General features: G+C 45.2%; 2 protein-coding genes across 2 annotated transcripts; both read right to left on the bottom strand.

Moving 5' to 3' along the window:
• Positions 1-1578: 1578 nt before the first annotated feature.
• TIMMDC1 (translocase of inner mitochondrial membrane domain containing 1) lies at positions 1579-9082 on the bottom strand. The gene is made up of 7 exons (XM_084287602.1): positions 8975-9082; positions 8552-8717; positions 7142-7230; positions 5257-5324; positions 4225-4303; positions 3119-3229; positions 1579-2570 (listed from the first exon to the last, which is right to left on the bottom strand). Exons 1-7 carry the CDS (start codon positions 9049-9051, stop codon positions 2471-2473), a joined length of 690 nt encoding a protein of 229 aa, XP_084143728.1. The 5' UTR covers positions 9052-9082; the 3' UTR covers positions 1579-2470.
• Positions 9083-9611: 529 nt separating this feature from the next.
• POGLUT1 (protein O-glucosyltransferase 1) lies at positions 9612-25286 on the bottom strand. The gene is made up of 11 exons (XM_084281577.1): positions 25166-25286; positions 24927-25017; positions 22325-22468; positions 21744-21879; positions 19003-19124; positions 17403-17462; positions 16385-16484; positions 15539-15597; positions 13052-13219; positions 12468-12524; positions 9612-11836 (listed from the first exon to the last, which is right to left on the bottom strand). The coding sequence occupies exons 1-11, from the start codon at positions 25260-25262 to the stop codon at positions 11680-11682; spliced, it is 1191 nt and encodes a 396-aa protein (XP_084137703.1). The 5' UTR covers positions 25263-25286; the 3' UTR covers positions 9612-11679.
• Positions 25287-26175: the final 889 nt, after the last annotated feature.

Below are 26175 nucleotides of genomic sequence, written 5' to 3'. Positions count from 1 at the left end.
ATCAAGACCCAACTCTGTTTGGTGTGCTCAACAGCGATGACAAAGAGCACTTGGGTACCCAACTCCTAACTTCCACACATCTCATGTTTGTGGATCTGCCAAGGATTAACTGAGGAGCTTAGCTGTGTGGCAGGTCTTTCTTTTCTCCCCCCAAAAAGAGAGTTTCTCTGCAAAAGCAAAATCTGGCGTAAAACGTTCCTACTGCATCCCTGCTACTTGTTACCTACCCTGCAAGTGGACAGCTGGTAACTTCTGCATTGTGCTTTTCTGGAGGTGGGGGGGTGAGGAAACACTTATGTTCGTGTTTGAAGAACACTGAACCAACTCTTCCCACAGTCTGGACAGTGACTTTGAGTACAAGAAATGAGGAACCACCTTTAGCAGGAAACAGAGCAAAAAATGGCTGCCCATCTTGAGTTGAATGTAGATGGAAAGTCTGTGCTTCCCCTCGCTAAAGGGCTACGTAAGGACATCGAGCACTCCTTCGTTCCTTACATGGAGAAAAAAACCACATAGGACTGCTACATCTTGGCTCTGACTGCTCTCCCAAGGAGGAACACCCCTCATCAATGGTCACAGACACAGGAAAATTAGTATTCCTTAGGTATCACATCAAATAGGCACTGAGAGGCACAGAGAAAAACTGAGCAATGACACAGCTAAATGTCATGAGAACTGCGGTACAGACAATAAAATGTGTGGGATACTGGGTGGGGATGTAAAAGAAAAAAAAAAGAAAAAGGAGAACAAAGACAAAACATTCCTGTTTAACTACAATGGCAAAATGTGACTCAGAAGGGCCTACTTTGTCTTTTGAGGGGGCAGAGGATAATCACATCGATGTACTTGGCGTTTAAAACCAGAATAGGCAGAGACCTCTCCATAGCTTGCTTCTTCACATCCTTCACTTACACAGAAAAGGGAAATCGAAGCTGGGTGATGAAAACCCTGAAACATATGCACTTCTTCAAAGGAAAAATGAACTACACAGTGTTTAAAAGAAATAAAATGATCACTTCAGAAGTTAGAAAGCACAACACCTTCTTGGAAGCAAGCTGTGCCAAAAATTTGTTTTGGGTGGGTGGAACACACTCTGTGGAATCAACCGTTCGGATTTCATTCAGCAGTAATTAGCTGTAACAGAGGAAAGCGTCCATGTGGAACAGCAGGTGGGAAGGAGACCTGAACCCCCCTGCCTGTGTGTAATTCTCCTTAATAGGAGAAAAACAAAACAAAACAAAAAAAAAAAAAAGAAAGGGGACCAGGACTCTGACTTCCTTCTGCTTTGAGGGAATGTCAGTAGGCCGCCTGGCCCTTCTAGGTGCGGGCCATTGATGAACTATCTTCAGCCCTACTCACAGGTAATGTCTTACAGTTACCTCTGGTACTAAACAATAAACAGAGCTGGCACCCTGCTGGTTCTTGTTACCGCCTGGGCAGGGGAAGTCTGACACTGCCACCAGGCTCACTTGCTTCCTGGCTGAATCTTAGATGGAACCCTTCTCGTGGGACATCACTCCAGTGTGTTTCTCTAATGTAAACGCTGTACTAAGCATGCAGAGATTATGGACACAGTCACCACTGCCAGATGGCTTTATTGAATGTCACGAACCCCAAAGGTCATTTCCCCCAAAGGCAATCCCCTTATTTCCAACCTTAAAATGAAGTTAGAGAACTTTTTATTGCTGTTAAATCTGTCCACGGTGCCAATTCTTCCACCATGACCACCAGAAATAAAAAGGAGCCTTTCTGTGGCTCCTCTCAGCCACACTTTAACTGAGGAACTCAAACCGTGTCTTTTTCAGGGTATTTCCTTCTCTCTCCCAGCTCCTCCACCCCTCCTCAGTACTGATTGTGAAATACCCTCAGTAGTCAAGGAGATAAGTGTGTTTTTCTGTAAAAAAGCCTGAAGAAACCACCATCAGCGAAAGAGAATCGGTCCCTGCCAGGCAAAGTCCAGGTGTGGGAAGGCGATGGTGAGCGCAGGAAGAACGCTCGCTCTGGGGCTGCTCGTGCTGTGCTGACAGCAGGGTCCTCGGGTGCTGTCTGTAGAGCAGCTCACACCAGTACACAACCAGTTTTTTGGAATCGGGGTACCGTTAGCATCCGAACTATTAACAGGCTCCTTTACCTTCAGTATTTCTACATTGCCAATGGCTTGGACATTGTCAGCAGTGCAATAGGTTCTACAAGAGGCCCTGAGGCTGCCCTCATCCCCAGCCAAACCTAGCTGGCACTTGCTAGTCTGGAGAGTCTACACGTCCACTTCCTGAAGTGGAAGAGGTTTGGCCTTTCCGAGCTCTTGTGCAGTGACACACGTCCACAAAAAATATTTTGGGCAAACTGCGTTTTCAGAGGTGCAATGCATACACCTGCACTCACAGGAGACTTCCGTGACCCCTTGATTGAAGGCTTATAAGCAAAATCAAAATACTTTGTAGTTGCTTATGACAGAGGCTTTGGGGAAGACTCAGTAGCTCCTAGATTCTTTTCCTATCTCCATCTGTGGTCCTTCCAGGGTGTTGCTTTCCATTTGGCCCAAGACTTCGGTCACACTAAGCCTGGATTGCCTAGAGAGGGTAAAGAGAAGGCAAGCATATTCCTGACAAAGGCATCCCTGCAGAATCCCAACTCTTTGAGAGAAGTTTCTTCTAGAACTGGCACTAATTTGTGAGTTTTACATGCAGTCAGTGTCATAGCCCCTTCTCCCCAAGCAGCTGTCCTTTTTTTCTCTGTTTAGTGGGAATGGAAGGAAGGCAGCAAAACAGGAAAAGCAAGAGTTCTACCCTCTCTCAGTTTTGGTAAAGAAACACTAACGTGCATTAAGACACATCCACCTCTCCTGCTTGTCTCCTCAGACATCTAAAAGCGAAAAACGGATGCAGTTACTGGGGTGGGGAGCATAAATTCTGAACAAAACTTGCTACAAAGTAAACAGCATCATCAAACACTGGGAAGGTTAAATCAGCAGTTCACAAATTGACATGGAACAAACCAAAAACTAAAGAGCAGAAATGAGGTTTACAAAACCTAGCATGTCACGGTTTCTCTCAACGTTTGAGCCACGCAGACCTAGACACACCTCTAACAAGACTTAACAGGCAGCACTGTCCCTTACCACTCTGCCAACTTCTGCTCATACTGCTCCCTGCGCTCACGATTTCTCTTCTCCTGCAAGGTTTCACCAGCAAGATTTTGGATGAATATTATGAGGCCCCCTGCAGGGATCCTGGAGAAAGAAGGAGAGAAGTCAAAAGTCACCCAGGGGACACGCATTAGTAATAACTTACCGGCAACAGTAAAAGGAGCATGCGGGGGCCAGCCACCAAATCACTGAAGTGTAACTTTCCCCAGTACTCAAATCACACCACAGTCTAAGGTACTCCTATTCTAATGTCAGCCACCAAATGCAGCCTGTCTTCAGCTGTGACTCACTGTAGCCCCTGTGATATTTTATTTGGAATTTACCCACCAGCAGGCACACCTAAGGCAAGGGGGTGAAAGGTCTTAACATGCCCAAACAACAGCTACAGATAACCTAATCCATAATTTCGGCAGTCATAGCCCTGCTTAACTTCTGTCCGGCTCTGGAGGTACTTGTGTTTTCACTGAGTGAAATGAGAACGAAAACTTCTGTTTCTCGTTTTTACACAGATTGCTAACCTACTGGCTGACAGCTCCCTGGGTGCCCTGCTGTTCAGAAGTTGCCATCAGGTCATCCAACACCCCTCAGGTGTTCAGCTCTGGGTTTGGAGCTGCTAGAGGAGCAGTTGCTGACAATGCTGAGAAGGGAGCCCAGAAGCTGCATCTCTTACACTCCTGGCCTTAATCCCAGACAACACAGAAAAGAGGTGTCAAACTGCACAACCAATTGGCTTGTTAGGGACCATGCCAAGGAAGCGACATGGAAGTCATTTCTAAACTCATCCTCATAGTTTCCCATTTAATAGTAGTTAACGCAACCAGCAGAAAGATGCACTGAATTCTTATTACTGAGAAAAACAAAACATAAATCCAGAAAGAAAAAGCAGTTAAGCATCTGGAAGAGAAAGTCGTCATCTTGAGGTCCCAAGAAAAATACAGGAAGCCCCTCAGGGCAAGAGAGGAAGAAAGCTTCTGCAGACCCACCTATGATTCAAGGCTCGGTGTGGGAGGCTGCCAGCTAACACCTACCATGCCAGTCACACACCGTGACTCAGCCCCGCACCGGCAGTCACAGCTTACCCAAAGGCCGTTCCAAAGATGAAGCCACTGGCCAGTCCTTGCAGGCCCAAGTGCATTCTGAAGAGGGCTCCTGTGAAGCCTAAAAAACACAAAACCACTGAAACCATAAACAGCCCCCTCACCAGCCACGGCAGACCTGCTGAGGGAGCTGCTCTGCCCCATTTCTGCTCTGCCCCGTTTCTGCTCTCCATGAGCTGACGTCCACTTTTAACAGAGCAGAAACCAAGCGCTGTGGCCAGTGGGAGGGCCCCTCACCATACAGTCACAGCAGCCTGAGGAGCAGGCACTTTAACAGCCAGAGCTGAGCTGCTGTTGCAGTACTTCCCCAGGTCTTTATCCGCATGCTCTCTGCACTAAAACATTGCACGAAGCTCCTTCTTGTTCAGAAAGACTCCCCAAGAAATGCTAAAATGTCAAAGTTAACTCTGAGATTAGAACTGAGTTCTCTCCTGGCTGGAGCATGATCTCCCCACCACTTTTTTTCCCCTTCTATTCAGCAGCAGCTAATAATAGCAGCTGCCATGTAAGGCAAAAAAGAACAGAAAAGCACGCACCCAACTGCAAGGGCAGTAAAGCCTCTAAAACTCAACAAGCAGATTGCTTACCTGTTGCCAAAAGGAGACATGCAAAATTTGGCACGAAAATGGTAGTTTATAAACAGTGCACCGAACTGTTATGAAGAGAGGAAATAAGAAATGCTTTCCCTGCTGAAGAGGTGGTTGCAAGAGCAGGTTATGCACTACACGTTGCATTTAGGCCATGCAAGCATTTCTCACACAGGAACTCCAACAAATATTTAAGACGAACTAATAAGCACAGAACTCCCGAATGGTTTCAGAAAAGCACTGGTATCTTTGTTAAAAGGGCAGACAACAGCTGAGCAAAGTCACAAAGGCGCTCAGGAGAACAGGAAGCAAACCCCAGAAGCTAGAGACCTGCTGAAACCCAAGAGAGATGGATTCCTGCTTAGGATATTTTGTTTACGATTTCTGCTCCAAAACAGAGAAGCACACAAAGGTATAGCCGTCTCACCTCCTGCTGTAGCATAATTACTGATGGTGGTTTTATTGCGGTACGCAGACAGACTGGCGCTCACAGAGCTGGAAGGATAAGGCACAGAAGAAGTCAGCAGCTACACGTGAACAGGGCAGGTAGCAAACCACAGCTTGAAAGAAAGCTGGATTTCATTAAGCCCACCCTCAGGATGCTTCTAACTGCCCTGTTCCCAACCTGTCCAGAGCACGTGCACACCAGCCACAAATGCCTTGACTTCTGTAACTTCACTGCATGCAGCTGTACAGTCAGAGGCAGGGGAGTACCACCTCCAGACCTGGATTTTGGATATGCCTTTTTTCTTTTTGTAAATAAAAGAGTTTTATTTAAATCCATCATATATTTAAGTCTAAAAGGAACTGAGCAATGCAAAGGTCCTGCCAGTCAGTCATACAGCTACCACCACAGCTAAGTCATACTTGTGGCATCAGCAGGGTCACTCGCTCTTGAAGCATGAGGTTTCCAGCCAGGATAGACACACCATCTCCTCCAAACACATTAACTAAGCCCCAAACCACTCTTTGTTCCCAGTTCAGTAGTTGCATCCTTCCCAGCATATCGGCAAGCCTCTGCATGACATCAAGAGCAATCTTCCTCTCTTTATCAACACTGTCATGTCAGCCTTGCCTTTGTACATGTAAAGCTTACAATCTCTCTTTAAAATGGGTAACTTGAAATTCACACAACTGCAGGACAAAATCTTCAACTTGGACTTTATGGAAACAATTAACACTGACTGGCAAACATCTCCCTTCAAAGCTTTTTACAAAAAGGGGTAGTGAAAAAGGACGATGGATCTGATTGCAGGGGAGACACCTGGTGGACAACAGTGAGGTTGCACGTCTAGTGCAGAAAGATCCAAAGTAATCAAAAGTCCTGAGAGAAAGCAAAGAGCATGCTAATGAAACCTAAGAAGAGATACCACAGCAAAAGGAGACAAAACACAAGAGAAACCAAGGAATAAATACAGAAAGGTACAAAACTAGGAAGAAAGACAGAAATATAAAGCCAGCTTACTGGGAGAAAATGCTAGTCAATACTACTGGTATCTGAAAACCTAAAGGGGATCTTGAACACAACATACCTAAAGATACAGTTAGTACAGGTTTAGAACTACATGAATATCTACCATTTTCCAGGCCAGGGAAGAGATATTGCTTGTTTTAAAGGGCTTTAGGAAGAGCATGCCTAGTTTGACACTTTAATGTCAGAAATACACTGACACGTCCTGGGGAGAAAAATCAGAGAAGTGGAACACTATCTGTGCATTATTTGCATAGGAAAATTTGAAGGACTAAAGTGGTACGTACATATGGTATGTCTGATGATCAATGACTGCGTAGTAACAAGACAATCATCTGCAAGTACTTGAGGACAAGCACAAAGAATTGTGAGTAATGCTGCTGTATACAAACTAGGAGTAATCAGACATAACATAAAGGAGAAAAATTAGCGTGGGATAGAAAGTTGTTCTGGAACAGCTAACACTTTGTAATACTCTCCCAGATAAAAATGTGAAAATACATCAAACTGAAGAGATAAAGCAAAAGCAGACATAAGCCGGTAAGTACTGGGAAGAGCACTGTTCAAATCAATAATGGTATGGATTAGATGTAACAAAGAGGGCTTTCCCAATGTTTTGTTTTTGTGTTGGTTCATCAGAGTACTGGGATCATTTAAAAAAGCTTAAATCCTCCTCATGCTTCCACCTTATCAATCAGACTCGCTGTTAACACAGTCTTTTGAGCCTCAAGATGTAACGAGCAGTCTCTGAACAAGCTGCACACATTGAAGGCTCCTTGCTGCTGATGTTCAAACTTAAGCCAGTTTTTCCTCCCACTATTACTACTAAGGAAACACTTACTTGAATAGTGCCACAAAAGCTGCTACTCTCCAGCTCCAGCGCCAGCCATAGCGGATGAAACTCCTGAGACCCGCACGATGCGCAGATTGCTAGAGCAAGAGAGGAGAAAGGTTACTGGTCACAGACCTGCTCCTTTTTACCAGCACCACCACACTGTATTCCAGGGTACAGGTGATGGTTTGTGAGACTGACATCACTCAAACCACTGGGAATGGCACCCTGACCCGTACAGACAAAGTCAACCCTCGTCAGAGGAAAGGGAGCTCATGTTCATCCCAGCCATGAACAGGAAAACCATTAATTAAATCCAGTTTGTAATGTCAACTTGGTCTTACTAAAGATCAGCATGTGCTGCAACACATCTGGGGGAGACAGCAACAGCTTTCTGAGAATGATATGGGGGACTAATAGAGAAGAGGGGACAAACTGGTAACTAGTTTTTAATTATTATGAGTTGATATATTATATATATTTTTATTTATATACATTATATAAATATAAATATTATATTAATATTATGTATCATTATATTAGTATATAATATAATAATATATTATATAATAAGATATATTAAAATATATATAATATATATTTATTATATATATTATATATATGTATATACATATTATATTATATATGTAATATAATACAATGATATAATATATATACTATATTATATATAGTATTTTATTGTGTTTATTATATTATATTTATATATTATATATATTGATATATTTTAAATACATAAATAATAACCTTCTACGTTAAAGTGTTAAGAGGCCATCAAGCTCTACAGCTTAGCACTGGCACTTCGAAGTTTGACAATAAGATGCTTTTTAAAAACTGCAGTAAAAAGAAGCTTCATAATAATTAAAAATATTGCAGCTGATATCAAGAAAGAAAATAAATTCTCTTTTCCCGTGACTATGGTGTAAGTGCTTAGCACTGGTGCACATACACAGGACAGTCTGCAGGACTGAGTATAGTCTGACACTAACGCCTTGTAGAAAGCAAAGTCAGGGACCCTATCCAAATAAGGATGGATGTAAAATTAGGCAGATTTTTAAGGATTTTTTTTTTCCAAATAACTCAGGTAACAAACACCCGGCCTGCCCACGAGGAAGGGCAGGCAGTGAGCGCCCTGCAAGCATGTGGGCGCTGGAGATGGCTTTCAGTCTCTAAATGACTGCATTTTGTGTCTGGCTCTGTGGGGCAGCGCCCACGAGAGGTAAGCCAAGCGGCCCAACGCTATCAGGCTTTGGCTTTGGCCAACACGCCCAACCTTTCCTTGAGGAACTGCGGGCCCACGAGCACGCTGTGGGGGCAGGAGATGCCCAGCGCATCCCTCGGGGCAAGCTGTGCCGTTCCCCGCGGTCACATCCCCGGGGCCGGGGTGTCGAGGTGCCGTACCACCGCATCGGCTCGGTTCTGGAAGAGCTCGCCCTGGCTGCGCTCGATGAAGGCTCTCCGCGCCTGCTGGAAGGCGGGCACGCCGCCGTACACCCAGCCCACCACGCCGCCGGTGAAGGCCGACTTGACGATGTTCACCACCTCCTCCGGGTACTGCTGCTGATCGCTGCGAGGGCACGAACCGCAGAGTCACGGCATTAGGCTCGGAGCAGCGCTCCGCGACCGCCCGGCCCCGCCGCCCCCGGCCACCCCGTCACCCCCCGAGCCACGTCCCCGTGCGCCAGCTCCAGCCTCTCCTTCAGCACCCGCAGGGACGGGCACGCCACCTCCTCCCCGGGCTCGGCGGCAGCCCCGGGACAAGCCTCGCCCTCCGCCACCGCGGGGAGGTCCCCCCCGCCCCGGGGCCGCCCTCGCCCCCCTCACCCGCGCCGCCACAGCTCCCGCAGCCGCTCCCAGCCCGTCTCCGGCGGCGGCGCGGGGCGCCCGAACCCGCCCGCCATGGCCGCGGCGCTGCGGGGCGGCGGCAGCGCCCCCTGCCCGCCCGGCGGGGCACGGCGCGGCCCCGGGCTGCCGCCCGCCCCCTGAGGCGGCGGGAGGGGAGCCGGGGGGCTCCCAGCCTGAAGGCTCCTCTCCTCCACACGAGTCCCCGCCCTGCTGGAGGTCCCAGCACCTCTACAAGGGACCCGCCGGCCAGTTCGGGCCTTGTCCTGTTTACGAAGCCCGGCGGCCGGGGGATCGAGTGGTCGCGGCTGTTGTGGTACAGCGAGGAGGGAAGCAGGCTGGGAAGTGCCCAGCCCGTGCAAGCTGTCCACCAGGAAAAGTTTTCAGTCAGCATCACTCAGGACTTGCAGTGGTGGCTTGGACAGGAGTATTTCACAGATTCCACTGAGACACCCTAAAAGTTACTGTCGAAGAGGAAAAAACAGAAAGACACGCTTCACCTTCTCTGGTGAAACAGCTGGGGGCTATCCAGACCTTTTCTTACCATTCTGATTAAGAAATGATGCATCCGACAAGACTTCATTTTTGGTTATTTTAATCCAAAAGCACATCATTAAAAATGGTTTAAAAAAAGTATACATTGCTGTTTCAGTTTCTCAGGCTGCTGTCTCTTCATTGGCTAAGAATACAAGACCACAAAACCCCTTCCACTCTTATTCAACTCTTCCTCAGAAACCAAGCTATTTTAATACCCTAATTTATTTTCTTTGCCCGCTGGGAGAACCCAGCCAGTGGTCACACAAGTGGTGCGCTGCTCCAGCAGCTGGTGCTTGACTACTGGGTCTGGCAGTTATTTCCCTGTACCAGGGGCTGGCAGTGCTGCTGAGGCCTCCAAATGCATTCCTGTTGTGCATGTACTCGGCATTATTGTCCTTGGTAGCGTGTTCTCTGATCCAAACTGACTACAGACAAGAGTATGAGGTGTTATCATCCCTTCTATTACTGTGCTGTTTCCTATGACACGAGTGGGCTCCCTTCATAACCAAGGGAGCCCACCAGGGCTGCAGAGGCCACACTGGGATCCCACGCTGCTGGCTCAGGCCAGCAGGAGCAGTTTGCTTCTCTGCACTCCAGCTTCTGAAGACTTGAGCACCCACATGCCAGGAGTGCCAAGGACTGTGCTCAACTGACAGATGTCCACTGACACCCAAAGGACATATCTGGGACAGCGGCCGCTCTGACCCTGCTCACACAGACGAGCTGCAACACAGAAGGAGCAGTGATCCCAAAGCATAAGGGCAAGCAGCTCACAGCAGAAGGGGACTAGACAGGCTAGGAACCAGCACAGTCTAGCTCTTTGCCACTAGAAAACTTGTTTTAATACAAGACTTTGACATTACCGAGCAAACAGTAAGTAGGAGAAACTAAGCCTATCTGTATGCCAGAGAATGTGCTGCTTCATACCAGGCCTCTCAGTTCAGGGGCAACAGAGCATTTTAGAAACTGCACTCCTTATGAGCTGAGCAGCCTGTAGTTGGCATAAATACAGTCAGCCTAAAGAACCTGTGACTTGAACTTAAAATGAATAATATCACGAATAGCTGCCATTGTGTGATTGAAGACATTCCCTCAGACAGACTGAGGAAGATCAGAAAAGGAACATAACAGCTGGGTGAAAGAAAAGATGATGATGGAGTGAAGAGGTGTTACCCCCTTTAAAGTAAAATACCCTAGTAAGGTTGCAGAAGGGGATCAGAGCAGAGAATCTGTGAACATCTGGGAAAAATAAAAGAAAAAAAAAAAGAAAAAAAAAAAGAAAAAGAACCTAAGAGCTGAATCTACCTCTGTGTATACTTCCTCTAGGTTCTTAAGGGTCCCAGGACATCTGGCCAGTGGACTGGTGAGAGCTTGCTAACAGGGGCTCAGTTTTGCACAGCCATGCATCCACCTCATTGCCCCCACAACAGAGGACAAACACTGCTTATCTCAACTGCTTGACTGTCTGCTACTCAGGCTAAGTACTGTGGTAACATTATCATCACCAGACGTTCTCCTATGAGGTAGGTAATTTATCTGTGCAAGGATAATTTGTCCTCTTAACAGCCCATCAAAGCCTTGCCATCAACCTCTTTAAAAACCTGACACAAACATCAGAAAAGTAAGCTATAAGCTATCTAAAAAGGCTACCCCAAATCCCAGCACCTGCTTCTGTCAGAGAACTCCTAATATCCCAAGTGTCATCACACAGATGAGAAAACACTGATCACTGCCAAAAACAGATGTGCATCTCCCAGCTGAGCGTAGCGGATACTACCTTGCCTGTGAGTACAGAGGACCCAGCAAAAGGTCAAGTAAATTTAACATGAAGGCATCTCATTAACTGAATGGGATTTAGGATCATTCTTAGACAGGTGGTAACAAAGTCCCAAATGCTAACTATGCTCTTCCAGGCACAGGCATAACAACCCCACTAAATAGCCATAATCCAACATCCTACTTAATGTTCTTACGGCAACAGTAACTGGGTCCCACTGCATGGCTGTGTGGGAACAATTTTCAAGTTAGCCTATTGCTGTTCTCTGTAGTCTTAGTACAAAGGATAATAGATCTAAGAACAAGGAAGAAGATACACCAATCTTCAGATTTCCAGAGATCAGTTTGAGCTGAAGAGAAAAACGAAGAAGTCTCTACAGTTCGGTTTTTGGCCATTCAGAAGTGATCTCACTGTAGTTCTTCCTCCTTTTTACTTTGTAAGTCAAGGCTTGGGAATATTCTGACAACAGATGCTCCCAGTAGCAAGAGACATCCTCCATCTGCAAGTGTTCAGTGATGAATTGGCGTCCCCTAGAGACACACAAGGCACAGTCAGAACCAATTTCCAGTTCCTGCAAGAGTCTTTGGTTCTGTTTTATATGTGTATCAACTTTCACTCCTCTGCTTTTTTTCAAATGAGAAACAACACGCATTGCTCTGTACCATCTATTTCAATTTCACAACTTTCATTCAGTCTCATAGCTCTGACACTTGCAGTGCTTTTGTTATCCTCAAGATGGTATTTGTTATCTGGGATAATAAATATCAGATTTCACGTATCAGATACAGCCTGAGCTACAGTGGTGCCTGCTGCTTCAGAAGCCAGTCCCTGCCAGCCTGGGTATATAATAGTTATAATGCAGACACAGTTCCCAGGGGTCAACTCGCTTCACACCGAGACGAAAGCTCTGAACTTCTGATGGCTTTCAGTGGGGTTCCTGACATGGGTCACATCTGAACCGAAGACCTAAACATGTAATCTTGTTATCCAGTTCCCCCTGCTTGTATTAAGTCTTCCAACCCTCCTGCTGTTATTGCAGAAGAAAAATATACTTTACCCTATTAATACCAGGCTGTCTTTGACAGGTAACCCCTTCAAAAGCTGCCTAAGAAAATGTTTTAGATAAGAGTGCTTGACAGACAGAAAGGACACACGACTTACCTCTCTGCAATTTCTTGTGCTATGTTATCATTTTCCTTTACAAACTGCAACAGCTCCCTAAAATAACAAAAAAAAAAATGCTATGAAACAACTAGTTCAGTGGAGAACTATTGCTAAACTTAGCTAAAATATTGTGGAGGATGAGATTAAAGATTTAGAGCTGAGCAAGGGATTGGTGCTCCTCATTTCAGTGCACAGAAGATACTTATCACTGTCAGTTGTTCCATGTAAGTCCTGGACAGCATGCTGAAATCCAGGAGCTGACATGTTTTTAGCCCAGTAATATGGTCCTCTTCTCCTTATCCATGTTGCAGTGGCCACTTGCAAAGATATTTAAGGATGTAGTGCCTGCTGATTTCAGTGAGGCTGAGACCTACATACCCCAGTGAAACTGTATTGTGTAAGTACCACATGCAAAAGATTCTCCGGGTGTGGTAATAAAGAGAGAAGAAAATGACCTCCAAGAGCATTTGACTGATGAGTGGAGGCTCTTCCTAGTGTACATGTAATACAAACCAAATAAAACGCAGCAGTGTTTTCCCCTGGCATGCAGTGCCCTGCTGAGCACTCTTAGGGTCTCACACCTGACATCAGAGAGGTCTGATCTGACTGGGACATAGTGGACCCAAGGCTTCAGCTGGGGGTAGAAGAACTCCAACCATTCTTCTCCGACATGAAAGACAAGCGAACCACACAAGAAGAGGTGTTTCAAACGGAAACTGGCAGCCACTCCCCGGAAATTAAACAGATACCTGTAAAAGAAGAAAGGAGAAGAGCTGATCACATCTGTAATTTTATGGAGAAAGACAGTAAGAAACTGGACTTTGAATAGTGATCAACCTTCTCTCACAGGGAATGTGTGAGGGCATAGGGATCTCTCTCACACCAAGCTAAGCACTTCTCACTAAAAGAGGGAGCACATTTATTTGAAGCTCCTCATTGCAAAGGAGTTACGGAGGTGCTAGGAGAGTTTCCAGTGCCTATCAAAACTTAGCAAGTGAAGCTTTACCTCCAACAAAGACACCTGCTTATGGAAAACCAACGAAGGCTTGTCTCACAGACCACAGCCAGAAAGGCATGGAAGGTCACAACATGGATGCTGCTCCTGGGACTCTACGCTGCTCCAGAGACTCTGTTCCCATGAGGAGATTTTCCCAATTCTGTTGTCTTGCAATGAGCTTTTTCTTTCATTGTTCTTCTTTGACATATCTATTTAGCCTTTTTTTCTTTTTTTTTTTTTTTTCTTCTGGGATCCTGCTTTAATCTGAATCTAATTGTTTCATATTAACTTGGGAATGTAACCCTAGGAGGTTAAACAGGCTAGCACAAAACAGATGGACTTTGCAGATAACAAAGAATCAACAATTTTGTTTTCAGTATTTTCTGCCAAGTTAGTAAAATGGGCTTGACTGGGGGAGGGGGACAGATTTTGCTTTGCAAACTGTATCTCAGAGGCATGTTTGTTTGTTTGCTTTCTTGCTTTTTCATACCCATGTTTCTCCAATTATATGGAAAGCTGTTTTTCCTGTGGGTAAAACCCCGCAGTACATCGAACTAATCTTTGAAGTCAAACATTTTGGGCTGGGGGAGGGGATTTCTCCCTTTAACACAGCTATTTTGGGTGAGATGGGGACTATAGCTAAACTTGGTTCAGCAGCAAGTGAAAGGGAGTAAATCTGATATTATTTTGCATTCCTTGTATTACATAGGAGCCTGAGGCAGGGATGAGGAGCACACTAACTGAACAACAACGTAAACAGTGGTGTGGAAGCAAGAAAATGCCTCTGTCCATTTCAAGCTGTGTCTCCCATCGCCTGTGACCTCATCCAAGTCACTAAGGGCTGCTCTCAGACTTCTGTATACAATTCTGTACAGCACTGAAGGACACAGTGAGAAATTCCTGTTGAGCCTACCAGACCCTGTGTCTCACAGCCCATGGACAGATGGAGGTGCGGCTTCTAGGTTAGGTAGTGTGATTACAGCCCCTCTTTTCGTACCTGTGTTTTCCCAATGACAGTCTGAAGTCAATAATATGCCACGGGACCACTGTAGGGGACAGTTGCCCATAACAGACTCCACGGAGTCCATATGATGCTGCTGACAACAGCTATTGATGATTATTCCTAAATGGGGCTATGACAAAAGTGTGAGAGAATGTCTTGGCCCACACTGTATGGAGGGGCTGAGGAGGCATCAGGAGTTTGGGGAAGCCTATGTGTAACAGAAGGGAGAAATCTGGGCAACAGTCTAGTGAAATATAAAATGAGACAAGTCAATCACATTTGCACAAAAACATAGCTTCAGCCAAGTGACTGAGCTCTTGTAACAGCAGATTCTAGCTGGTGGAATTGCAACTAAATGCAAACTTTTAAAGCAAAAGAAAAATCAAAACATTAGACATACAAGTACACGCAAGCCAAGTCTGTATTTCTACAGAGAAAGCCACGAGAATATTACACTAACAAAGCCTCCCCAAAGTAGTTAAAAAATAAAATCCTTTGTAAATCAAAACCACATTCTCCCAAGCAACATATAAAGTATGAATCAGTACTATATCTGCTCAGTCATATTCCAGGTTTTCTCTTTTACTATATACATTCAACAGCAACCCTTGCACCAATATGCATATGAAGACATGATTCCTTCCTTCCTTATGTCCTCGAAGACACTAATGCTATCCCCGTAGCACCAAAATGCAACAATTTTGAACTTACAGCTTGACATAGGAACATAAAGAAAAATTTATAGAAAGTTTTTCTCAAAAAAAAAAAAAAAAAACAAAAAACACGTAAAAGTAAATGTATTTTCTATCTATATGCTAATTAGTGATCTAAGATCTTTACTTTCCCCAAAGCACTTTATTTCTCCTGACCTGACAGGGGAAAGCTGACACTGACACAGGCCACAGTAAGCTCCCAAATTTTCAGCTGCTCTATGTCTGTTCACAAACCTCCCTGTCTGCACAGAGCTGGTTGCTGGAATTAGATCTTAAAATAAATTGAGACGATGCACCATGCAAGGAAAGAAATAGCCCATAGCCCTTGAACAGCTTTACTTTTCAAAATTCTTACTTGTATTTGCAGTGATCAACCAGTGGAATTTCCTTTGCAGGAGGCTTCCCTAAGGTGTCCTTAAAGTAAAGAGAATTAAAAAAAATAAGTAAGTTTTATATGGTTATTTCAAACTCATTTTCCTTCTCAGTTACAAATAAATCTGAAGCCTCAAAGCTCTCCATCTCACTTCTGAGAAAACCTTCCCTGGTGGGCTTTTAGAAGTATTATAAAGAATTTGGAGCCCTTCAAACAAGAAAAAAAAAAGTTCAGTAAATTACACATTGCCTGTAAGCAAATGCCAGTGCAAACACATTAAATGATAATGTTTAGTTGGCAGCTACAGAGCTGAAAACAGCTTGGGACAATGGACTCTGTGAAGCCAAGTGTAACTGGATTAGCCAAGACTGTCTGGAGAGAGCTGGACTGTGCACTAATATGGAGCTAAAAAGTTACCAGCAGCAATTATCAGAACGCTATCAGCAGCAAGACAAAGAGATGGGGATGACAGAAAAAGGTTTAGAAAGACTGACAGCAACACACAAGCAGCTTGGGGCTAGAAGGGGAAGTTGGCTAAATTTTCAGTAATGGGAGAGGAGGGGATTGGCATAAGTTCATTTTCTTATCTGTGCTGGCTTTTTTCAACAAAAAGCATAGATGGAAAGAAAAAAAAAAAAAGGTGGTCCTGGCAGGCTCTAGAGACTCTTCCTTTCATTCACCAGAGAGCCCTACCCTCAACAGACCTGCAAGCCTCCCCCATGCTACACCACTCAGCTCTCCAACAAGATGCATCTCAATCATCAAAGCCATCTTGCAATGCTACCCTTTCTGGCCCTCATGCTCAGAGGAGAGGCAACACCCACTCACCTTCTCAGATTTCCAAGCCTGATTTTTAGTGTACTCAGCATCAACGAGTTCTGGGTCTTCTCGGGACAGCAGAATGAGGGGATCTCTCTCAGGGCTTGTTCTGCAAAAGAAATGACCTCAGTCATTGCCAAACCATCTCACCTGACACAGCTACCCAACTACAGGACTCGAAACCCTGCCTCTTTATGGAACTGACCTCAGTGTGTCCCCAGAAAACATTACTGAGTGCCTACCATACAGTAGACATCTGTCCAAGGGTATACTAGCAGAAGAAAAATGATCTGAAGCCACATTTCTTTGTTTCACTTATGAAAAAACAGTAAATGTTTAATAGTATTATTTAAGTAATTCCCAGGACATATCAGCAGAGATGCTCTTTCCTTTAGGCCTTACCCTGACGGGTACCAAATACTTCAGCTCCCTAAGTCAGAGAGAGCTAAAAGATGGTAAGCATCTCCAGATCTGATCCCTCTGACCCCTACCGATAAAAAAGGTTATGACATCCCCGAGGCTCACTCCTCATCATCTCCTGAACCTACCTATTAATAGCAGGATGTCAAGTCCACCCCTGAAACTCAATGATGTTGGAGGAACAGAGAGGAGCAGCGGTTAATATGGTTCAAACTGTCTCTGGGGAGAAAAATAATCTATCCTCTTAACCCCCATCACTCGGGTAACTAACAGAAGAATACTTGTTGATTCACTGATAAGCACTTCTATAGAGAATAAAGTATTCACATTGGCAAGAGGCATGCTCATCAGTATCAAATCTTTAGATTTACATTATGCACCTGCAGTTCCTTTCACAGAACAAAAGAACTGGTTCTAAGAAACTTGACTCATTAAGAAATAAAGCAGCAAATCCATAATAACCTCTGTTTCTAACATTAAGCTTACTATAATAAACTAGTTGCAAACTAGTCTTACTGTGGCGAAATTTAGCTGTAGAAAATGTCTCACTTTCCATACTTTTAAAGAAGATATTCTAGATTACACTTCTTTAGGAAGATATGCTCACCTGGATCCTCGGAAATATCCTTTAGAGATTTTTTTCGTCCATGGCCATTTTTCTGCAGATCTGAAATATTGTTTATACATGGCAATAAATGATTTAATAAAACCATGAAACAGTAATCTCATCAGTTTTCACAGCATGGTCTCATTTTACAATTCTTCATTTTTGATGGAAATCATTTTCTTCAGTATAGCAGGAAAATTTCTCTGCCAGATCCAATGAAATATGTTTTCCTGCGAATACTGTGGTCAAGACCACATGATATAGGCTACTTTTCGGAACATTTTTCAGTGAAAACAATAAATTACACACACACACACCTACCAAACATTAGTCTTTAAGGGTATTAAAATTAACCTAAAATTTTAATCCACTTTTTACATTGTTGCTTTATTTTTCTATACTTCGCTGACTATGGATGGTGCAAAATGACTACAGAGTTTTTAGCCATCATCATTTCCCACTTAGAAATAAAAAAGCCCCATGTTTTGAAAACACAGGGGCTCGTCATTTCCCCAAATAAATTTCAATTTGAATTTGTGAGCTCTTCAAAATAACTGTTCACACGCTTTATTTTTGCCAATGCAGTCACCTGCCTCCCTCTAGGGAGCTGTTTATTGTACGTTTCTGTTGCACTTGGCTTGACATCCTGATCTCCAGCCTGATCCGTGCAGGTTAAGCTTTGCATCTGCTTGTAACCCAGTGACATAAGCGGGGCTCAGTGGTGAAGCAAGGATAAACAAGTACTTTGAACCTTCACTGCATTATATTATAGGACATTTGGCTTAGGATTTTGTAGAAGGAAACATTCAACCTCACACGCTCATGCTAACTGTTTCACATCAAGGTATTGTGTGTTTTTTTTCTTGTTACGTTTCCATGTTCATTAACTGTTACATACTTTATTTGTCACTCTCCAGAGGAAACAGCCCCTTACTCTGCTAATAGTCAAAAATCCTGTGAAAAGGAAGACTCCCAATCAGAAACATATTCTGTCTTACTCTCAGCACAGTAATCATTCTTGCTTTGTGGGAATGATTCCAGATTCCTCTATTGTACAATACTCAAGTAAAAGCAGACCTAAAGAAGGCTTTCCTTTACCCTTTCAGAAGCTTACACAAATAGCCTGGATCACCTCTGCAGTAAAAAAACAAACAACAACAAAAAAAAACAACAAAAAAAAACACAGCTCCTAGAGAAGCAGGTGTAAACAAAGAAAAATATTTCTATGTGTCAGGGGAGATTTCTGCAGGCAAAAGATAATTCCTGCTTTATTGACAAACCCTGTTCCACTGAAAATGATAGTAATCTCGCCCTGACAGCCCGATGCGCATACTTTGTCCTCTGCATTCCTTACTAAAGTGTTGGAAACAGGGAAGCTAATTATAACTTTTAGTTACATCATCCAAGGTTTCCATGGAGAGTTCTTATACAGCAGATAGGCTGTACGTAGTTAATGAGGCAGCAGGACAGATAACAGACTGACAGACCTACGGTCTTAAGACTTCAACGTTGCCCTAATGCTGCTCAATGCTAGATGACTTTCACTGTGATTTTTGTTTTCCATTCAGCCTCCCCCAAAATATTCATTTCTAAAACATACCTTCTGAGGTCCTCTCTCATGAGGTCCCAGCGCCCTAAACCGGTTGGGTAAATTGGCCAAACAGCTGGTCCTCCTTCCCAAAACGTCCAGGCAGGATACATGATGTCATTGTATTCGTGTGTCTTAAGAAAAACGAGAATAATTTAAGAGTAAGTGTAGCATTTACTTCGGTTCCCTCAGCCCACCAGCAGCGATGTCCTTTCAGGGCATTCTGTCTGGTTTCTCCCTCACTGCTCCCTCCGTAAGAGAGCCGTGAGAGCTTTGTGGTCACCACAAGGTTGCAAGGGGCCACATGAACACAACTCAGCTGAAGAGAGCCGGTGTATTTCAGCAGGCATACCTGCTTTGAGTGGGCCACTGGCTTCTGAAGGTCCTTTCCAACCAAAATGTTTCAATGATTTCAAAAAGGCTGTGCCTTGCTACATGATAACACGGCAATTCCATGTTAGAAAGTAACAAAGAAGATCTATGATATAGCTAATTAGTAAATATTGTAAAACCTGAGCTCCATATACCTTTCTAAAGTGTGTTCTACTGACCGTAACTTATGAGGCATTACTATCTCCTCTGTGACAGAAGCCCTTCTAGGCCCTTTGACATTTAGGTTTCCAGTACTTCGTATCATTCCGGCCTTCTCAGAAATCACTTGACAATTCACTGTAACAAACATCCCAGTCATGTAAGAATTTCAATTCCTCATTCCTATCTGGATGCTTAAATTCTCTTTTAATCAAGGGGAAAAACAGTACCTAAGAGTAAATTCTTTCATGAAACCATATTACAGGGCACTTCTCTGCACTAGTAACAAACTTACTATCCAACTTCTCCATCTGCCTGTCACCTGGAAATACTGGAGAGCCAAGTCCACGAAAGTAGTAAGGAGGCTGGTGCACAAGATATATGAAAAGAAACTTGAGAACTGCGTTTGTTCATGCACAGGAAGGCTTGCAGGAATCTAAATGTTGTCTTCTGCAACCTAATGGAAGAATTTAGGGAAGATAGAGGCAGGCTCTTTTCAGAAGTGCACTAAGACAGAATGTGCGGCAACAGACTTTGATTACAAAAAAAAAAAATCCAATTAAAAACTGGGAAACCTGTTTTCATTCTGAGGGAAGCGAAACACTAGGGCATGTGCCCAGGGGGGCCATGGACACCCTGTTCTTGGAAATGCTCAGAACTGGGCAGGATGCAGCCTCTGGCACCCCCATCTAGTTGGTCCTGCTATGAGTGAGGTGCTGCACTGGTGTAGTGGTTTAACAACCTCCTGAGGTGCTTTCCAACTTAAATGAGCGTGTGCTTCTACAGTCTGCTCCTTCCCAGCCTTGCTAAAAGCAGGCATGGGTAACAAACCATGACAACTCCAGCCACCACCCTTACAAGATGCAGAATACAACAATCCTGCAATCCTTATGTTTCAAGCACCATGGACCAGCATCCTGAACCCTCCTCATTCTGGCAGGGACTAACGCAGTCTGTGCAAATAAAAGCTGTGCCTGGGTCACTGGGTTTCAGCTAAGGACAGGGCTGAGATTACAGTTCAGATACTGGACAGCAGTGACTGGGAAACTCAAGTTTCCTGCAGAGTCCTGCAAGGGAGCCAGGGGCAGGATGATGAATATGACTGCAGAGATTAAACTCCTGCAACCTGGTCTGCGTTCATTTGGGTTCTGCTGGCGAGAGTAAAGGATGTGCTATGGTTCAGGGGCAAGACAGACACCTTTACTAATACATCTAGCAGTGAACAAAGTTGTTGAATGACAGCACTTGCAATGCTGTGCTGGAATTCTGGAAATAGTTTTAGAATGGCTGGGGATTAGGCACTGGTGGATCACATTAGAGTTCAGACTGCATGAGCTGAAGGCCTGGGTTTAGGGTAAGATACTATAATTTAGCAGAATCAAAGTACAGCCAGAGCTTGCAAGAGCAAATGATTTATTGCTTCTATTTGCATCCTACAGTCTGCTGGCCTTCAGCCAAGGACAGGGTCATGATCAGAGTTAGGTGGCAAAGCTGTAGAATTTGGGCATGTTGGGCATGCACTAAGGCACAGCAAGATTTCCTGAAGTTTGAGATGTAAGGACATTTTATTGGAAATGCTGGAAAGGCACTGGCCTACAGTCAGGTTTAACAATGGAAAGGCAGGAAAAAATACATGAGTTCTCTCCAGTCTGGAAATAGAGAAGGAGAGAGCAAATGTCTGTGTGTGTGTCTGCCTCTGTGCGTATGAGCATGTTTGGAGATGGAAAAAGAAATCCACGGGAAAGGAGTTCACAGGAGACAGCACTATTACAGAAATGAAGATAAGGAACAGTTATCTGTGGTGCCAAAAAAAAAAGGACTGAAATATTCATATTAGCTGAGATCAGCTATGACAGCTGACTGATGATGAAAAATCCTTAACAATGCTGATAAGCTGTGGCTACAATTTTAACAGAGGCATTGTAACAAATCACAGTGATGCTGGCACATATCCCATCCAGCTGTGCATCATTCTGCTGTAGCAGAGGTACACTTTTTGACCTGGAAGAGGAGCTAATGAGGGGAAAAACTGTTCTATTAAATAAATCTGTAAGTCTGTCTGCCAGAAAACTGGAAACAAAAAGCAGCATAACGAGTGAAAAAGAGCAAGCAATTTTGACACACGGGAAATCTTGGGGGAACCATCCTCCAAAATATGTGTTAGCAAGAAAAAGGAGGACATGCATGTCTCAGAAATGCTCAGCTTTTAATAGTGTGCTCACCTTACTGAAGGAGAAGACTGGGACAATGGGTTTCATCCACTTGGGGACCTGCGGGTAGTCTCGCACATTGATCACCATTTCCATGTCGGGGAGGCGGCTGATGATCCCCTGAAGGAAATGCTCGACTCCACTACATCTGTGGAGAAATGACACATATGGCAAAGAACCATAAGGAGAAGCAGAATCACAGAGCCTCTTGCGGGCCCCTCTCTCTGTGCAGCAGCAGAAGAGATGGTGAGCCTGAGACACGCCATGGTGCAGGCTGGGGACTGCCTCCAGCAGCCTCTAAGCCGCAGTGCAGTATAGACACCAGTGAAGCAACCCATCCTCTTAAACCTGACTTGGTCTGCAGCTTTCTCTGGGACCCCAGAATCAACGAGCTCTTTCTACACCAAGGTGCAACAATGACACTCACTTCCTGCTCACATTTAAGGCTCATACAGAATTTTCTAGGCTCCTGCCATGACAAGGAGTTGGTAAGGAAATGAAATATCATTGTGCTCAGTGACTTTCAATGTGGCAGGGCTGGAAGTACTCCTGTGTCCCAGCAAGGGAGACAGGATCTTCTGCACGGCTCTTACCTTGCAGGGAACATGCAGTCATGCTCACGGTACAGCTTGTTCTTAACGATTTGGTAGTGCGTCCCGAGCTTGCGGCTCACCACATCTGACATTATCTCCTTGGAAATGCCATCTCGAAAAGGAGCCAGGTCCTGCTTCCAGACACTGAAACAAAACAATCAGCCAGAACTGAGTGCAGCAGGGAGGATACTGCACATGAATTACTGCAACATACAGGAGAGGCTTCTAGCTCTGACAAGTTCCATATAGCTCCCAGCTCTGCTACACGTGGCATATCGGAGGATTCAATTTCAGTCACTTGAAACAGCCGCTACTCAGAGACTCAAAGGTCCAAGCTTTGCTCTTTGATGATCTATGTGCTGTTTGCCTGAACAGAAAACCCAGCACAGGCTAAATCAACACTGTCAATGGTAGTCATTATCCTAGAAAACACCTCACACACCCTGGCAGGTTGTGGATAAAGCCTTCAGTTCACTTAACCAGAGTTCTGAAGCTTGAAGATTTCCAAGGATGATGGGCCAAACCAAGACCAAATTCCTCACAAAATGCTATTTGGACATAGAAAAGAAGAGTTTAGTTGTGAGGAGAAGCATCACCCAGTAATGCTGTATGCAATGAAAGCTAGTTCAGGAGAACAAGCATAAGCAAAGTCTGTTCTGTGACATCTGCACATTACCAGTGAGCTCCAGGAATGCAGTATGAAAATATAACCCTAACCTATACAAGAAAATACAGATGGAGTATACAGCTTATATTAATTCACTGTAATGGCTCCCAGATCTAATTGCTTGGAGCAGTTAGTAAGTGCTGCTGGACTGTAAGAGCCACAAAAACCACTCCACTACTTTTTGGTAGACACTGCATCAATGCCTTGGCTTCATACAACACTGCACATACCTAAGGGGTGAACCCACTATGAGCATGATCAAACCCTGGCACAGGTTACCCAGAGAGGTTGTGGGGTTCACATCTTTGGAGATATTCATATCTTGGCTGTACATGGTCCTGGCAACTTACTCTAGGTGTCCCTGCTTGAACAAGGAGGTTGGACCTGATGATCTCAACAGGTTCCCCTCCTACCTCAATAATTCTGTTATTCTGTATCAGATACAAAATTGTAAACTACATAAAGAATTGTCCCAGTACAGATGGACTGATCAGGGGATAAGCTGTGTGACAGGGACTCAAATCTAATGAGCTGGAGATCATGAAGAAAGTTGGAGAGTTTTATAGCATGTCCATGTCATTCTCGCCTATATTGCTACCTTTCAGTAGTCTCTGAAAGTTCTTTTCAGTTCTTGGCCACCAGAAAACCTGGCACAAGTAGAATCTGTTATCTGGGAAAAAGTACTGGCTTTCAGTGTTCTGCTGCACACTTACATATCTCCAAATCAGCTATCAAAATGAAAAGAGTCTTTTAGCTGCACAGTGGATACATGTTGTATCATCTTTCCAGATTCTTTTGTAAAGCCTGTCACTACTGAATAAAACTGCTCTTTAAACAACCCTTAAATGAAATGCTGCTGTAATGAGAGCTAGGTTTGGAGAATCACAGCAACTGTAACTTTCTGTTACTATCAATTATCATGTTCTGAAGCAGGTGTGGAAGTCATACCCAAAGGCGGGTAGGAGATAGTGGAGAGTATGTTTAAAGATTAGGAGACGTCTTTAGGCTGTATTTGAATTGTAACTGAGGAAAAAGACTGGAAGACTAAACTAGAAGAGACTTGTCATAAATATATAAAGAGCAATGAAGATCAAAACCTCCAAACAGTATACCAATGGTTGGCCCAATATGACTCATCTGATTTTAAAAAGCCTGTCTGGTGCTCAATCTCACCTCCAAAATGAATGAGCACATCTATTTTTTAAACAGGAGTCTGAAAATGGGACATCTGCATTTCTACATTTGGAAGCCTAATCCTAAAGGCAGAGGAATACTTCCTGAATGAGCTTCTCTTGGACCATCTGAGGTCATGCAAAAGTCAGGCAGTTAAATACGCACTGCTACTCCAGTTCTGACAAGCAGTGAACTAAACTCCCCAGAAAGAGTGCTCTTCCAGTTCTCCCCTCCCTTCTCCCACTGGAAGCCCTGTCCAGGCACAGGCAGTGCACAAGGTACAACACAGCATCAGACCAAATGAATGTGCTTTCTGTAATGATTCTTCTTAACCTACCTATCTGAAAATATTTTGCATGTACTTGATTTCTTCCACTTTCAAAAGCCCATCAGAAAAACTTGTTAGCAGTGTCCCACTGAGAGAGAAGGCAGAAGTGGATTTTTAACACAGAAATATCACCAGCTGTGTGGGGGATTACTGTGTACTCAGGTATGAGATGCTGACACAGTTTATGTTGTTCAGTTGCAGAGGACTGTGATCGATCTGCAGCTGGACACACCTTCTATTAGAACTACGGAGGCCTATTTCACACAATGCCGTTAATAATCTCCTTCTTGCAAGCACTGTGATCTACGATGGCTGCAGATATGATACTTTAGAGCCCAAATACTCTACAGCTAACTCTCATCCATCAGTGCTGCCAGAAGTATTCCCGCTCGTGGCCAGAGTCCTGTCCGGTAACAAGGAAAGCAGTGTCTCACCTCTGGTGGCAGCTGCAATTCTCCTTTACACATGGCTTATAGGCTTCCACGGCTCTGTTAATGCGGTCAGTTATCGTCTTCCATTTGGCATCTGAAACACACAGGAAGGAAAAGCCAAAGCTCATTCGTGAAACCACCGGGGCGACCTGCGGGTGCCGAGCAGCACTTGTGCTCCGGCTGGCAGCAGCCGCGCAGCGGACCAGCATCACCCAGCCCGACCCCCCTGCAGCCGCGCTCACCTGCCGGGCCGCCCGCCGCCACCCCCGGTGCCGGTGCCGGTGCCCGCAGCGCCCCCAGGGCCAGCAGCGCCCAGAGGGGCAGCGCCGCCCGCCCCATGGCGCCGCCGTGCCGCCGGGGGGGGCGGAGACGGCCCGGCTACAAATGGCGGCCGCGGCCACCGCTGGCCCCCCCCTCAAAATGGCGTCGGGCGCCATGGGAGCTGTAGTTTTTGCCGTGCCTCGGCCCGGCCGCGCTCCGTGGCGGCGCTGCTCCCACACCACAGCCGAGGGCTGAGTGTGGCCGGGACCCGGTGGGCAGGGTCCTGCGTGCCTCCCCCTGCCGTGTGCTCCCAGGAGTGGGTTGCCTGCAGTGGCCAGGCGCGGTGTTGAGCCATGGGGCGGCTGCGTTGAGGTGCTTGGGCCCAATCTGCCCCTGCTGCCCTACAGGGAGTGGTGGCTGCTGCCCCTGAAACTGGTGGTGGAGCTGCTGGTTGTCACTGGAGGCTGCCCTCCAGTGTGTGCGACCCTCTGTGGGGCTCTCGTGGGTCACGTCGTGGCAGCTTTAGCCCACAGGAATAAGGGCGCCGATGTGGCAGAGAGTGTTGTCAGGACCCTGGTTTCCCCAGCATGAGACCTGCCTATTGCACGGCAGCCATCCCGGTGTCTGTTTCTCCTCAAATGCAGGAACTTCGACTGCGTTACTTGGAGTAAAACAGGGCCATCTACTGAAAAAATAACCAATGCCTAGAGAAGAGCTGTGTGTGTTTATGATACTTCCTCCGAACCTCTTAGCTTTACTCATTTACAGCTCAGGAGTCTCATGAGCGTTATGCAGCTGTTGCGTACCTAGCAGACCTCAGTCAGCCTGAGGGGTTTTTGGAACTTCCCTGGACACCTGAATTCATCAAGCACTTCATCCAGACTGTAAGTAAGAGGCTCCTCCTGTTATAACTTCAGGGGTGGATGGGGAGGGGGAAGCAATCTCAGATGAAGAGAGTGGAGGTGGGTTTTACCACAGAGGATGTCTGGAG

The sequence above is a fragment of the Netta rufina genome (assembly GCF_964035555.1).
Source record: "Netta rufina genome assembly, chromosome: 1".
In the NCBI taxonomy this organism is placed as follows: Eukaryota; Metazoa; Chordata; class Aves; order Anseriformes; family Anatidae; genus Netta; species Netta rufina.
The sequence above is the reverse complement of the archived record's forward strand: the minus strand, read 5'-3'. Positions and strand labels throughout refer to the sequence as shown.

Excerpts from the sequence above, each read along its gene's own strand:
- POGLUT1 (XM_084281577.1), bottom strand. The coding sequence starts at position 25,262 with ATGGGGCGGGCGGCGCTGCCCCTCTGGGCGCTGCTGGCCCTGGGGGCG. Across the intron at positions 13,220-15,538 it reads GTTGATCACTGCAAATACAA|GTATCTGTTTAATTTCCGGG; the intron begins GTAAGAATTTTG and ends CTTCTTTTACAG. Across the intron at positions 11,837-12,467 it reads GCACAAGAAATTGCAGAGAG|GGGACGCCAATTCATCACTG; the intron begins GTAAGTCGTGTG and ends GTGTGTCTCTAG.
- TIMMDC1 (XM_084287602.1), bottom strand. The coding sequence starts at position 9,051 with ATGGCGGGCGGGTTCGGGCGCCCCGCGCCGCCGCCGGAGACGGGCTGG. Across the intron at positions 7,231-8,551 it reads AGAACCGAGCCGATGCGGTG|CAATCTGCGCATCGTGCGGG; the intron begins GTACGGCACCTC and ends CTCTTGCTCTAG. Across the intron at positions 3,230-4,224 it reads ATCTTTGGAACGGCCTTTGG|GATCCCTGCAGGGGGCCTCA; the intron begins GTAAGCTGTGAC and ends TTCTTTCTCCAG.